The following is a 14,883-nucleotide window of genomic DNA, read 5'->3' as shown; positions in this document are numbered from 1 at the left end:
AGCTAATTTACTTTAGCTTTCCTAAACTGTGGGGGGGGGAGTTTTTTTTATAACTCACCTGTTTAAATTATATGAAGGCTTAAAGTTATGCATAATTAAAGTTGGGATATAAGATTCTTTAGAAATCCAAAACCATGACAAGAATCATGATATAGAGTGAACAACGACATAGCAAGTAATATAACTAACGTTAGCTAGGTTGTGGGTTAGCAAACTGTTACTGTAACAGGTACTGCTGCGAAGCTAACAGCCAGAGAGGATAAGACGATTCCCCAGAGCCAGCAAACCAGCTCCAGACAGCCATACTCACAACTCTCCTGCTACTATAGCAAACATCACAACAACAGCATATCTTGGCAAACTAGAAAGTAAGCTGAATGTTAGTGGGCAAGTAATTTAACATTACCTGACACACAAATCATTGCTGGAATGGCTAGAATAGTGTTGTGTGGCTAGGTCGGCGCCACTTTGTTTGTTTCACATTTACAGAGCCAGGGCTGTGTACAAACACCGGATTTCTTTTCAGTGCACACACTGAACGGACAGCTAGTGCACCGTGAGGAGATATTCACTGAATTTGACAAAAAGACATGTATTGGATTAGAATCGTAAACCCCACCTTTAAGGATGTGGCTGCTTTGAGTGACAGGTGGGTGCCCTCTCAGGTGTTTCAGCAATCAGGCTTCATTAGGCCTGCCTCAACTCCACCTCTGCCCATTTTTGGATTAGCCGGAGTCTGGCACTGCCAACATGGCGACAGCCAGAGTTTCTGGGAGCCGTGCACTTTGAGTTTCACGACGGCTCTTCAGAACCCTATGGGTGATGTCATGAACACTACATTCATGTTTTATACAGTCTATGGTCATGCCCATGGGGTTTGGTAACTGTATTGTAAATGATAACTTTAGTACAGACAGAATTAATTTTGTACATCTACTACTGTAATGTGAATTGCTCCCTTGATTTGAAAGATTGTGCCTCTTTCCCTAAAGTGACATTGCTTCCATCTCACTACATTTGCCTTCTTCCATTGACATCATATTTACATTGAATTCTGGTGGCAGTCAGTGGCATACTGTCTTTCCTGTGTGCAATATATTTTTTAGTAAGTGTTGCTTGTTTGGAGTGATTGTTAATGCAACATGAAGGAATTGACTGACTGTTAATCAACGCCTGTAACATTTTCCCATAAAATTTTAAATGTTGAAGTCTTAGTGGTAGCAGTTAGTTTCCCGTGTGCCTCTGAGCCAAACAAAAACCACACTACAAACTCCAGCATCCAACTACCAACCTGTAGTCCCAAGCATCTGAAGGAGGGATGGACAGAGCAGAAGTCCTAGAGAGGAAGATGGGAGCATAGGAGAGTAGAGAGGAGAGTGGTCTACAGGCTTGACAACTTAAACTGTGAAGTAGCGCACTGATTGGTTGAGCAAGTACACGCAAATTTCAGAGTGAGCCCCTTGCCACAGTATCAGCCATAATTGGATGTCATTATGCAACTTGACATCCACTTTCTTGACTGAAACACAATGCAATATTGCTTTCTGAATGGTTATGCTTCAGCATTTTTTGTGTTATGTAAAAGGAACCTTTTAGACAAAATTCCATTAACTCAATTAAACACACACACACTGTTTAATTAGCATTGTTCCAAATAAAAAAGTGTTGCTGCTTCCTCTCTTCATCTGGCTTTATGTGACTGCTTTTTTTCTTTTTTACAAATCAGTGACACACAACCGTGCCCTTTTCATCTTTACACCCCTCCCACCCTCCCTTCCATCTCCTCCTCCCCTCTCCTTCTTACCTCCTGCAAACGCTGGATGTGTTCTCTGCAGGTTTCCAAGTCGCTGTCACCATGAACCACGATCAGTCCCAGAGGAATGGCTTGAGATACAGAGGAATAAAACAATTATCCAACAGCACTTTGATATCTACTTATACAGTGGTGCTCAACTCCAGCCCTTAGGACCCTGTGAGTACTGCTAGATTTAATTCTGGTCATATAGCAGGGACTGATGTAGACCTGGGACTCCACATGACTGTAATTAAATATATGGTAGTATGGACAACCAGCAGGACTCTGGGTGCTTACTGAGGACCAAAATTGGAAACCACCAACAGCAACATATCAACGGATGTTTAAACTGGCTACATCAAGTGTTTTGGGACACAAAAACACAGCTTCATTAGTTTTGAGATAAGAGAATATATGCTGTAAATTATACTGTGACAGAAAGAAACAGCTTATAGGAAAGGTCAGAACCAGAGCCGTTTAAAGTCCTTTAGGGCAAATTAAAGTCAAGGGGGATTTAAAGTTGTGTGTTAAGGGGTTATGGTGTAGCTTTGGAGCCTCCTCAAAAATGTACCTACATGTCAGGACTACGGCCACTACGGAGATGCCACTTTGAGACCGCAAGAACTGTGATTGGTCAGCATGGGCTGGTTGTGTTTTTGATGCCAGTGGATTGCTAATGAAAAAGAATCAAGTTGAAGAAAGACACAGTAATCTGCTGCTTTTCACTAACATGCCTGACAAAGACATCTCCACTGCCAACCTTCTCCTCACCACGATAATTGCTCTGTTTCATAGTGAATGAAATAAAAAAACTGAAGTCGTCTCCTATTCAGAGATGAGACAAGGCAAATAGGAATTTACTTCAGTGTAACTCCAATTCTTTAAGTGTATTTATAGCTCACCATTGCTCAATATCAGAACGAAAATGAAAGAATATTATTAAAGCACGATACAGCCTGATCATGGGTGACACATTTGCTCCACATCTGAAAATTTACGTCCAGTGCCAAAATTCCTAGTTGATGTTGGCATCGGTGTCTTTTATGTTATTAAATGAGCCTGACCAAGCTGGCTCGTCATCAGTAAGCCAACGCACGTCATTGAAACAATAAAGACTGCTCCCTGAGGCAGCGCAAGCCTGCCGCCCTCTGCACCAACACAACACTGCTGGCTGAACATCACACAGCTTATTGTGCTGGAAAAGCTGTCAAACCGAGCGAGGAGCTCCTGAACCCACACACACCTCTCATTGATACTAAATACCTCTATGAAGAAGACAGACTGCACTGGGAGTGAGCAGTAGCAACTCCACTAACAGAAACCCAGTCAGATCTTGACAGGTTCTACAAAAGTGTAGACTAGTTTTTTTGCAAAGTCACTACTCTCCAAACATTCCTCAGATATAACAGGCAGGAAGAGCAGAGCAGTTTATTAGCCAAGTGCATCTTCAAACAATCACCACAACATTGATTTAAAATTTGAACTATTCTATTCTTTGCATAGGAACTCTTTGAAGATGTTCCTTTTTAACTGACCTTTTCAAGTGGCACACAAGTAGCAACTGATTGGTTGTTGAGTATGGTGATGGTACATGCACTGTTGTGCTTGTAAAAGATAGCTCATATATTCACATGTTCAGGATTTTTGTAACCACACAACAAAATGTAGGCTGAACAATTTCCAAAGACATTGTACATATTAGAGCTGAGACAATAAGTTTATTATTTGATTAGTCATTTAGTAATAATAATAGCAAACAATTTTGATAACTGATTAATTAAGTCATATGTCAAGTAATAATACCAAACATTCTCTGGTTCCAGCTTCTCAAATGTGAGGATTGGTGTTTTTCTTTGTTTTATATCATTGCAAATGGAATACCTTTGGGGTTTCAGTTTTTAGAGAGACGGTTTTAGAGCTCAAGTGCAATAACTTTTTATTTAACTGTTAATAGTGTCTTACGTTTATGTATTTATGGATTATGTTTTTGTATAACTCTATACAGAAACTGTACAGATTATACCTGTGCAGTTATGAAAGGTCCATCCAAATCTCTATTAAAAAATCTATCCATGTTCAGAATGGAATATGGAGCCACAGTGAGAGAAATGGCATTGAGATGATATAACCACTGTGCCTCGGGGTATGAAACATATTTTTACCATCTCCTCAAGTGTGACACATCCACAAGTTGAGAGCAGTGATTGATTTGCATAATGAGAAAACAACTCAAACTTCAGATAGCAAGAACAAAGGATGAGATATAAAAAATCATGAAGATCATCCAATAGAAGAAACACTTTTGGATTAAATTTGAAAAATAAATGTGATTATGAATTATTAGTATAAATTAGTATACATATACATATTTCCACCATGAATCAGGCTTAAGTCCTTATACAGCACATACAAATGATATGCAAAACACAGAAATAAAAAGAACCACGTCTACATTTACACCAATATAAATAGTTTACAGTATTATAAAGTGTGTCATTTATAATATTGTAAAAGGTAACAGCGCCACCCTGTGTCAAAACTCTGAGCTAACATGAACTAACTTACTGCATGTGTGTGTGCTGCAAAGCCAGCCCTTTCTATATTCCTGAAACATCAGCGATGCAAGCATTGCTCACTGTTGTGTGTAGTATGTAAATCAAAGACATCTTTCATGTTTTACCACTTCAGCCTGAAGATGCTGGTGTCATTTAGGTACATCAACTTGCAGCTTTTTGACCCTGTTAAACTCTTTGATAGACATCTTAAACCACATACTGACAAGCAAGAATCAGCTGGTTAAAAATGTGATCTGAAATAACCAAATCATCTTTACAGAAAAAATAGACATTTAAAATTTAAATTTCTTGTTTGCTAATAAAGAGACTCAAGTCAAACCTCACTGCACAAATACCTTTCTATTGTAGATCAAGACTATACCCTCACTAAGGATTGGATTGTTTGATCTGCAAATCATCAGAGGTACAATTAGGGCTGGAGGATATGGTTGAAATCAATATCAAAATATTAATAAGAAGATTTTTTCAACAAACACTTAGGTATTTAAGCCTATTGCTTTTAATTTTTTTGTTTCGCACTCCATAAATTTCCGCCTTTCATGTTATGAATTATACACCATTTAAAGGCCGCAACTCCCACACACTTTGTCCAATTCAAGCAATTATTTGTACACATATTCCATGGTTTGTGTCTAAAAAATATATCATTGGTCCATCTTTTGAGTTATTTTGCTTACATTTGAACGTTTTTTCCAGAAAGGTTTTTGGTTATTGACAATAAGGAAAGCAGTACATGGCTTGAGATACACTAGTTACTAGTTTCCATCATAACTGAATAAACTGTATGGCTACTTTGAGCAAATCAACTTTCTGTGAGCATAGCATAACAAAAGCATTGGTTTGAATTTAGTAACCAGTTGTATTATTAACATGGTATGTTTTACATAAAGTCTGGTTATGACTGTTGGGTGCCTGTGAACACATAACACATGTAATGTGTTCACTGTTATGTCATGAAGTAAATGCTGCATCTGTCTTTTGTTTTCCTGTGATTCAAACATTGGTTTGAATTTAGTAACCAGTTGTATTATTAACATGGTATGTTTGTTCATGAGTGAACAAACGTGTGTTTTGATTTGAAATACAATAAAACCACTTCACATAAAGTCATGGTGGTGTCACGATGGTGATTATCACAATAGCCATGTTCAATAATTGCAAACATTGTTGGCACCACCGCATACATGAATGTAAGTGTGTGTGTGTGTGTGTGTGTGTGTGTGTGTGTACTTGTTACATAGTAAGGGCTGAATCACGTTTTTTACCTACGGAATGATTACCTATGGACATTTTTGAAAGGACACTTCAAAGTTCTGTTTGAAGGTTTGAAGACTTGGTTTTAAGGGTTAGGTTTGAATAAAGTTATGGTTAGGGTGAGGGTAAGGATTAGGGTAAAGCATTTAGTTGTAATAGAAGTACAAGGATGTGTGTGTGTGTGTGTGTGTGTGTGTGTGTGTGTGTCCTCTTACATGCTTGTCGTAGTTTGTCCTTGTCATAGTGCAGAGCCTCATAGTCAGTCATACTGATCCTGCTGACCCTGATCCTCAGCCTGTCTGGGACTGGCTGCTGACTGAGACACAAACAGGACCAGACCACTTTTAACAAATTATGAATTATTTTAAGTTATACATTATCATGTCCAGTTAGAGGCTCACCTGTTGGAAAGTCAAGGTTACACATCATAATGCAGAAATTAACTTTTTGACTCACCAGCCAAGGTGTCTGGTAGATGGTAAATCCAAGCATATTTTTTACCAGCCAAAATTATAAATTGCCTTTTTGTGTCACATATACATTCATTTCAGTACATTTTACTAAGATAATAAGGTATTATGTTGAATACAAACTCAAAGAAGAGGCCAGAGCAAAATTTGAAGCAATTTAAAAAAATATATTGATTAAAGGTTAATCAATTCAAGCCTGAATTCAACTCAAGAAGTGTTGATCTCAAAATTCTACTCTCAAGTATTTGTTATTCCATGTACTTAAGGATCAAACATAAAAGTAACACAGGACTTTCACACAAGGAGACCGGGGTTCATTTCCCATGTGAAACCAATAGTCAACGTTGATCGTTTTAAGGAAGTAGTTATTTTAACCCAAACTATGACCTTTCCTAAAACTCACCAAGTAGTTTTGCATATTTATTATTGCTAACTTGACTGTGGAATGAGAAGGTGTTGAAAATGTGACACTGCCACGGTGGACTGGCGTGTGTATTACATGCTTTGGCATGATACTGGCAAGTTTAGATGAGTATCTGATGTCCCGTACAGTAAACAGTGCTGCAAAACTAGGAGTGCTCGAGACAGTCAGTAACACATATGGTAGTGTGTGTGTGTGTGTCAAACTCTGACACAGACAGCAGAAGACAGAAGCAGCACGCCCGTAAATGACACCAAAACACGGTAGAGACTCTCAGCATAGTTTGTTATTACATGACTATTTTGGTACAAACATTTACCCTCCAGTGTGGCAGATAACCTTCTGAGATTTATTCACCTAACGGAAAATCTACCCGCATTTAGCGCTTGGCGTGTATTAATTTCGGACCCTGTCATAATGCTACTTACCATGGCCTTGGGGTCCAAACCACTACTGACTTTAGCTGGCTAAGGTTGTGTAAGCCTGTGTGAGTGAGTGTGTGAAACTTACTCATTGAGGTGTGGTAGTGAGGTCCTTCGTTTGGTTTTCTGAACCATGTTTGCCTGGTTTCTAAGGCTGATGTTGATGACAGAGGGAGCAAGTCTGCATGGTTCACCATCCACCTAACAATAATACAAATACAAATGAACTAATCAATCACATAACGTAAATTCTCAAATAGTGGCCAGGGCCTTTAATAACCTCAACTGCAGATGATATCAGGCCTTTCTTTTAGGCAGGCTTGTATTAGAGATTGTCCAGACTATTTCTAATTCCCTCTGTTTGAAGTATATTTGGTCATATTTTAGTATGAAGCCTTCTTGTTTTCTCATCCGCTTCTGTTTTCCCTGTTAAATTTTTCTTACTGCATTAAGCAGTTAATCAGAATCAGAATCAGAAATACTTTATTGATCCCTGAGGGGAAACTCTTTTGTTACAGCAGCTCACTATCATGTTAGTGCACACAGGAATAGAAGTACTAAGCAAAAATATAATACACTATAATACAGGTCAGAAAATAAATTAAGTACCAAGTGGGTATAAGTATAAAATTAAAATAAGTGTGAAGTACAAAGTGGGTTTACCGGTTGATGATAATAATACGGTATAAAGTAATAGTGCATGAACTGTCAAGTTAAGTGTAGCCTATTAAGATTATAATGAGACAGGGGATATTGCACAGTAGTAATAGAAGTATGAATAAATTTCAAATAATAGGGAATACAAACTCAGCACTTCCTGTATCCGTTTCAAGATGGCGGCATGGACGGCTGCCTCTCTGTGCTGGTGCGCATTGTTTTGTTTTGTTTTGTCTTTTAGTTTAGTGTTTTGTTGAAGTACCCGGAGCTCTTTCATCAGAGTAGAGCTCATGACCATCAGGGAAACAACTTCAACAGATTAATTTAACACTTTTTTCACAGCATCCATGGAATTATTGGACGTTCTCATCAACGGTGCCCTCACCTTTATCTATGCAGTGACACGCTGGAGGAGAGGGAAACTTTCTGGCAAAATGAAAGGTGGAGGTATCTGTTTTTACACAAACAGTGGCTGGTGTAATAATGTGGCAGTGATTCTATAGCACTGTTCTCCTGATCTGGAATATTTCTTCATGAACTGCAAATCCTTCTACCCCCAAGCAGTGGACCAGTGAAGCTATGAAAGACCTTCGGGTGTGATTGGACTGTACTGACTGGGATGTTTTCAGGACTGCTATCAACAGTCTGGATGATTTCACAGAGGCTGTGATGTCCTACATCAGCTTCTGTGAGGACTGCTGTATACCAACAACACGCACAAGGGTGATACAACATTCACACACCCTGGTTCACAGCTAAACTCAGACAGCTAAGATCACAGACAGATCACCGACTACGAAACTAAAGCCCTCCACTCCATTAACAACTTGCGCCTGGCCAATGAACTGAATGAAAGCAACTGTCGCTTTAAAACACCAGAATTACCACCCCGCGGTTGTATGCCTCTGTCAACCAGTCAAGTTGCAGTTTACATCCATGTCTGTCTTGTGTTTTATTGAGTATAGCTACACAAAATGTGGTGCTTTTGTTTTCTCCTGGCATTTTTAGATGCAAAGCCTCTGTATGGGTAGGTGAAACTCACTCACTCACTCACTCACTCACTCACTCACTCACAGGATCATGATTAACTAGGCACGCTCCCGATACGTTGTTTGCAGTCACGTGATTCCGATGACGCTCGAAATTCAGAATGAGGCAGGAAGTGAAAGGCAGAATGGACAAGATGGAGGAAAGCCCTACTATGCTAGTTATTGTTTACTCATTGTGTCGTCCTAGTCAACATGTGTGTGAAATCTGGAATCACCCAATTCAATCCTAAATTATGGCTAAAACCTATTTTGAGGTCAAAATTACCTTTGACCTTTGAGTCAAAAGTGTCACCTATTCAGTGTCTGATCAACTGAAAAATATGGTCACAATCTCCCCTCATGTTCCTGAGTTATGGTGTTGAATAATGGCCCAAAAAGTATTTTTCTAGAACATTATGATGTCACAGTAACGTAGACCTTTGGGTCAAAAATGTCGTCACTTCATCGTGGTACCCCACCCCAAACATCTGAGTGAAATTTTGTCATAATTACCACATTGAGTTATGGCCAAAAACATGTTTGTCCCTCTCAAATCCATCACAGACCCACTCCTGGACCTCCAGCAGTTCACCTACAGAGCCAACAGGTCTGTAGATGATGCAGGATGCAGTGAACATAACCCTTGACTTCATCCTTCAGCACCTGGACTCCTCAGGAACCTACGCCAGGATCCTGTTTGTGGAACACTATCATTGTACACACTATCAACCCAACTCTACTGCAGGACAAGCTCTTCCAGATGAGTGTGCCTGACTCCACCTGCAGGTGGATCACAGACTTCCTGTCCAACAGGAGCTGGGGAAACACATCTCTGACTCCCAGACCATCAGCACTGGATCCTGGAAGCTGCGTCCTTTCTACTCGTCTCCCTGTACACCAACAGCCCCACCTCCAGTCATCAGTCTGTCAAGCTCCTATAGTTCGCAGATGACACCACCATCATTGGGCTCATCTCTGGCGGGGATGAGTCTGCCTACAGGTGGACAATTGACCATCTGGTAACCTGGAGCAGCCAGAACAACTTGGAGCTCAACGGTCTTAAGACAGTGGAGATGGTTGTGGATTTCAGGAAGAACCCAGCCCCACCCACCCCCATCACCCTGTGTGACTCCCCAGTCAACACTGTGGGGTCCTTCTGCTTCCTGGGCACCATCATTACCCAGCACCTCAAATGGGAGGTGAACATCAGCTCCATCACCAAGAACTCACCCCTCCCACCCTGGACACAAACTGTTTGAGACACTCCCCTGCGGCAAGAGGCAGCGGTCCATCAGGACCAAAACCTCACGGCACAAGAACAGTTTCTTCCCGTCTGCAGCTGGCCTCATCAACAAGTCCTGGGACCCCCACTGACACAGACTCTTATCCCGCCCCATAGACACCACACATTAAATTAATGGACAGTCTTCACATCTATTAGCTTTGTATATTGCGCATATTCCTTATACATCATACTGTGAATTTTAGCACATTCCTTTGTCAATATTTTACACATTCCTGCTCAAATTGTACAGCTCTTTCATTCTAAAAACAGATATGTTGTACATACTTTTATAATATTTTTTCAGATTTTTATTGTGAAATTGTCTATTTTATATTTATATTTCTTGATTTTTGTAGTACTTAAAAAAAAAGGTTTTATTTTTTCTTACTATGTTTGTTATGCACCAAAATACCAAAGCAAATTCCTCATTCATTGGACAGAATCCCTTCATTTCCTAACAAGGCTTTTATTGTAAAACATTTCTAGAACTGTTGTGGAAAATTCAGTGACTTGTACGTTTCCCGTACAGTACTTCAAATGTAGCTATTGCCATCTTGTGGCACTTAATTAATTAGTAATTCAGAACAACAAAGTGTTGAAAATAGCATGATTATATTGTTGAATTCATTAAAGCGATGGAAATGTATATGTTTAGTTGGTATGCACATCATATAACAGGCACCAGGACTTTATATGATCTGACTTTATATGATTTTTTCCTCCAGCCTGTATTTGGGACCAGCTTTCATTTGTTCGAGGTGACCACGCCCCCAGCCATTATTATTTATTTGAGGAAATATGGTAAATAGGTTAATACCCAACTTCAGTGGATGTATTTAGTCATCATCATTAAAAGAATGTGGCTGTTACTGGTCAGCTGCACAGTGTGAATAATCCGGGTGATTGTATAAATACTAAGCAGCTAGAACAGTATGAATGTTAATAAATATGGTGCTACAAATAGGCTTAGAGTTCAGTGAAGCAGTACAGTGACAGGTGTATGTACAGTATGTACCTGTACAGGAAGAGGTTTTGTAGTGGTGAGGGTGACTTCTCTGCACTGGTTCAACCTCTCGCCATGACCTCCAACCTGTAGAGTAGCCTACACACACAGACATTTCAACAATGCAGTTAGCTGGAGTAATGACTAATTGCTATGACTTTATGAAATACTGTGCCTTTTTACCATTTCCTTGTGGCATCAGATCCTGCAACAGATGGATGATTCTTTTTCTATGCTTTTAACTCATGATGGTAATTTTAAATTACTGGGTCCAATTAAAGCTGTACTGCCTGTATGCATCATCATGACATTTAAGAGCTCGGCATCTGTTTTTCTGACAGACAAATCTTATGTGATCTTTGAAAAACCTAAAAAGCAATTTAACAACCTACTGCTCTGCTGTTCTTTCCAAACTCATCAAATACTCTTCTGACCATCTGGATGAAAGAAAATATTCTGCCCGCTGCACAATACTATTGATTTTTTATGTGTTTCCCAAGTTGTGACTTAAAAGATGGTAGCTGGAAATAACATCTCATTTCTTGTTTTGCACAACATAATAAAAACATATTTACATGTTATTGTGTACGAGAATCTAAAATATGGAAAGGACTGACTTTTTGGTTCGTGTCACACAACTCAACCCAAGATGATATGTCAGTTCCAGCAAGTATCTTTGTTTGGACTAGGGCATACTAGTTTGGGAAACTCGTTAAAAATCTTTTTATCGGACAGAATATTTTTTTATCCCGATGGTTAGAAAAGTCTTTGAAGGTTCTGGAAATATCATTCATATAGGAGTATGTGTTGTCAAAATGATACATACACGTCCTTCCCTAGTAACCATGGCTACCAGGATATAATGAGCTCCATACCAGTGAAGTCATAGTGAATCCAATGACCTCAATGTATCCATCATCATGGCGTTGAGGTTCAAAGTCATGATGTTCACTGGGGTTTCCCCAAGGTGTAGTGCCTGCACAGTACCTGAAGATCACAACATACACAGTCAGAGATACTTATGTCAAGAAATTGACCATTTATAGCAAATGGTTATATAGTTAGATTTGGTTGTAAAGGCTCTGCTATTTGAGGGAGTTTGCAAAGAATCAAAGCACGTCAAGGATTCTGCTGAGAGACCTAAATAAGAATTATTGCTCCCTGCTTAATAAGTACTAGCAGGGAGCACATTAGAACCCCCACAAACAACAGAGCCATCACGATCCGCCATCCTGAATGTATGCAACAATCATGTTGCAATTTCCTGTGAATGCTAGCAAAGCCCTTTTTGAATTTACCTGAATACATTTTTATTTGATAGGGATGATGCAATTTAACATAGTTCCAATACAGAGCATGAAACTGATGTGCTGCACAGAGAGTTAACAGCTATTGCTAATTTTCAACTCTAACCCTAGTTGGGCTTTTACATGTACAGTGTAATTAAAATATTCAGCTTTCAGTATCATGAAACATCAAGACACTACAGATATGAAAATAACATTTTCAAGTGAGTCCTGTTTTCTAATGGAGAAACACATAGAAACTGCTTTTTTTCAAATTCAATACAAGATGATTATATTGCAGCCACTGGTAACTTAGCTGGTGCATATATGACCGTGTCATCTGCATAAAGCTGGTAGCCGGCCATCGGGGCAACAACCGGTCATTTACAGACTGAAAAACAGCAGACCAAGGATTGAACCTTGGGGAATACCAATCTGTTGTTGAAAAGGGCTGACTTTTTTGGTCAACGTTCAGACACTGCTCTCTTTTTTGAAGATATGACTCAAACCAATCAACTGAGATGAGCTCTGACAACATCCTGGCTAGCCTCAGATGAACATGCAGCAGGATACCAACAGTATCCTGATTAATGGGAAATATAATATATAAACTATAATGTCCTTAACCTATGTGAAGCAACAGCATGTTGCTATTCCCCTTGAATGCTAGCAAAACACATCTCATCTGAGATAAAGCTTAGACAGAATACCTCAGGTAAACATGCGGCAGGATACTAACAGTATCCAGATTCAAGTGAAATATTCAAAACTAAATGTACCTAACCTATGAGAAGCAACAAGCATGTTGCAACTTCCCTTGAATGCTAGCAAAGCCCTTCTCATCTGAGATGTAACTTATTGATTACTCTCAGATGATCATAAGGCAAGATACTAATAGTATTATACAAGAGAAATATTCTACATCTAAAATGTACCTAGACTATGTACATAAACACATGTTGCTCTTATGTAACCCAGGCTAAAAAAATTATAACCAAATCAGCAAAAAGCAGGGGTTTATCTAAATATTACATTGTATTCCATATATGAACAACCATAAACCAAAGTTGAGTAAGTCAAATCTCTAGTGATCAGCTAAATAGATTGCATGAACATAGAAAACCCCCCAAACAACTTCAAACCACCATGGGAAAACATGCCTAAGACTTATTCCGCCCATACAGGAGCATTCAAATGATCTCTCACTTTGGACATTAGCAACAATGCAAACCACAAAAAAATTAGCTCAACTGCTGCATTAAACGTTTTTATTAATACCATTGCAAATGAATACACAGAGATTCAGCAGAATAGCAAATACTGTACATGAAATCTCAGCTTCTGTCCTGGCATCTAAAGTGATGGCTGTTTAACAAGCAGCTGACCACCACGGACAGCAGGCAGCAGAAGACGCACAGCAGACCATGATTATTTAAAGAGTAACTAACCCCAAAACCACTTTTTTCAGCTGAAAACCAATGTATATGGGTATTTAGTAGTGTTGTTAATGTGTTCAACATATTTGAATTCTACATATTGTGTTATAAATATGCATAGTGACTGCCCTCCACAGTTTGAAACCCGGCTATTGCAATTGAATTTTGCGATTGGCTGATCTGGAGGCAGGTGACGTATATGGTGGCATGGTGGTCACCAACCACCTCCCACTGTGGGTAGGTGTGGGTTTACTACTAAGAGGAAAGGCTTTTGTAGAAGAGGTAAGCGTGCAAAATCAAATTACAAGTTGGAAGCTTAGTGGTGATGTCATTGAAGTCATGTGACCGTGGTGTAGTTCGTTTTTAGCCTAATGTTAGCTTTTTACTTCTGGCGATTGCATTTACACTTCCTAACGGATAACTTCCGGGCTGGCCTACAAAAATACGTCATCCCTGCAGCACTCAATTGTGTGTAATACACTTTTTTTTACTTTACAAGTTAATGAGGAGCACTTGAATGTAGCATTAGTTTGGGTATCTGAAGGCTTGACCATCATTGGGAGAGGAGGTATAACAGTGGTAGTCAAGCTGGGGAACTAGGAAAGCCAGAGTAGGACCCAAATGTAGACACTCAGGCAGGGCAGGTGCAATGATTTAATGAAAGGAAATAGTACAAAAAGCTTACAGGACTGTCAGGTGGGCACAGGTCAAACCAGAAAAGCAGTCCAAAAGGCAAACAAATCCCAAAATGGGCAAGCAGGAAAACCAAAGTCCAACAAATCAGCCAGAAAGTCCAAGAAAACACTATAGCACAGGGAAAGGGCTGGAACACTTGACAAAGAGGACGACGACGAACTGACAAAGAACAACCAACTGACAAAGAACAAAGGAAGAACACAGACTTAAATACACTCAGGTGAGGGGAGAAAACAAGACACAGGTGAGACTAAACAGGGCGAGGTAGATAATCAAAAATGGCAGGAAAAGCAAGCAAAGACAAGATGTAAAACTACACAAGACACATGAGGCAACACACTACAAAATAAAACAGGAAATAGCTGAACACAAACCCAAAACCATGACAGGAGGCTCATATTCAGCTTGGCCGTCAGTTCCTCTGGAGGACCTGCCTTTGTAGGCTACATTCTTCGGAGAATGTAGCCCATGAATTTAGACACAGATTTAGTTTACTTAAAGGAGCACTGTGTAGGATTTAGTAGCATCTAGCTGTGAAAATGCAGATTGCAAAC

General features: G+C 39.5%; 1 protein-coding gene across 21 annotated transcripts in view; it reads right to left on the bottom strand.

Moving 5' to 3' along the window:
• Positions 1-14,883, bottom strand: part of LOC122872195 (diacylglycerol kinase zeta-like) — a 172,020-nt gene that overhangs the window by 83,734 nt on the left and 73,403 nt on the right. For 17 of the 21 annotated variants that reach the window (XR_006377047.1, XR_006377048.1, XM_044188106.1 and 14 more), the window contains 6 exons: positions 11,787-11,898; positions 10,924-11,010; positions 7,027-7,139; positions 5,841-5,941; positions 1,805-1,884; positions 1,292-1,336 (listed from right to left, as the gene is read on the bottom strand). Coding sequence is in view for 19 of the 21 variants with exons in the window: in XM_044188106.1 (XP_044044041.1) it covers positions 1,292-1,336; positions 1,805-1,884; positions 5,841-5,941; positions 7,027-7,139; positions 10,924-11,010; positions 11,787-11,898 (538 nt within the window). In the remaining 2 variants the exon portion in view is untranslated. The remainder of the gene's footprint in view (positions 1-1,291; positions 1,337-1,804; positions 1,885-5,840; positions 5,942-7,026; positions 7,140-10,923; positions 11,011-11,786; positions 11,899-14,883) is intronic. The other 4 variants (XM_044188105.1, XM_044188087.1, XM_044188092.1 and 1 more) reach the window with 1 other exon arrangement.

The sequence above is a fragment of the Siniperca chuatsi genome, linkage group LG24 (genome assembly GCF_020085105.1).
Source record: "Siniperca chuatsi isolate FFG_IHB_CAS linkage group LG24, ASM2008510v1, whole genome shotgun sequence".
Classification (NCBI taxonomy): domain Eukaryota; kingdom Metazoa; phylum Chordata; class Actinopteri; order Centrarchiformes; family Sinipercidae; genus Siniperca; species Siniperca chuatsi.
This window is presented reverse-complemented; position numbering and strand designations above follow the sequence as displayed.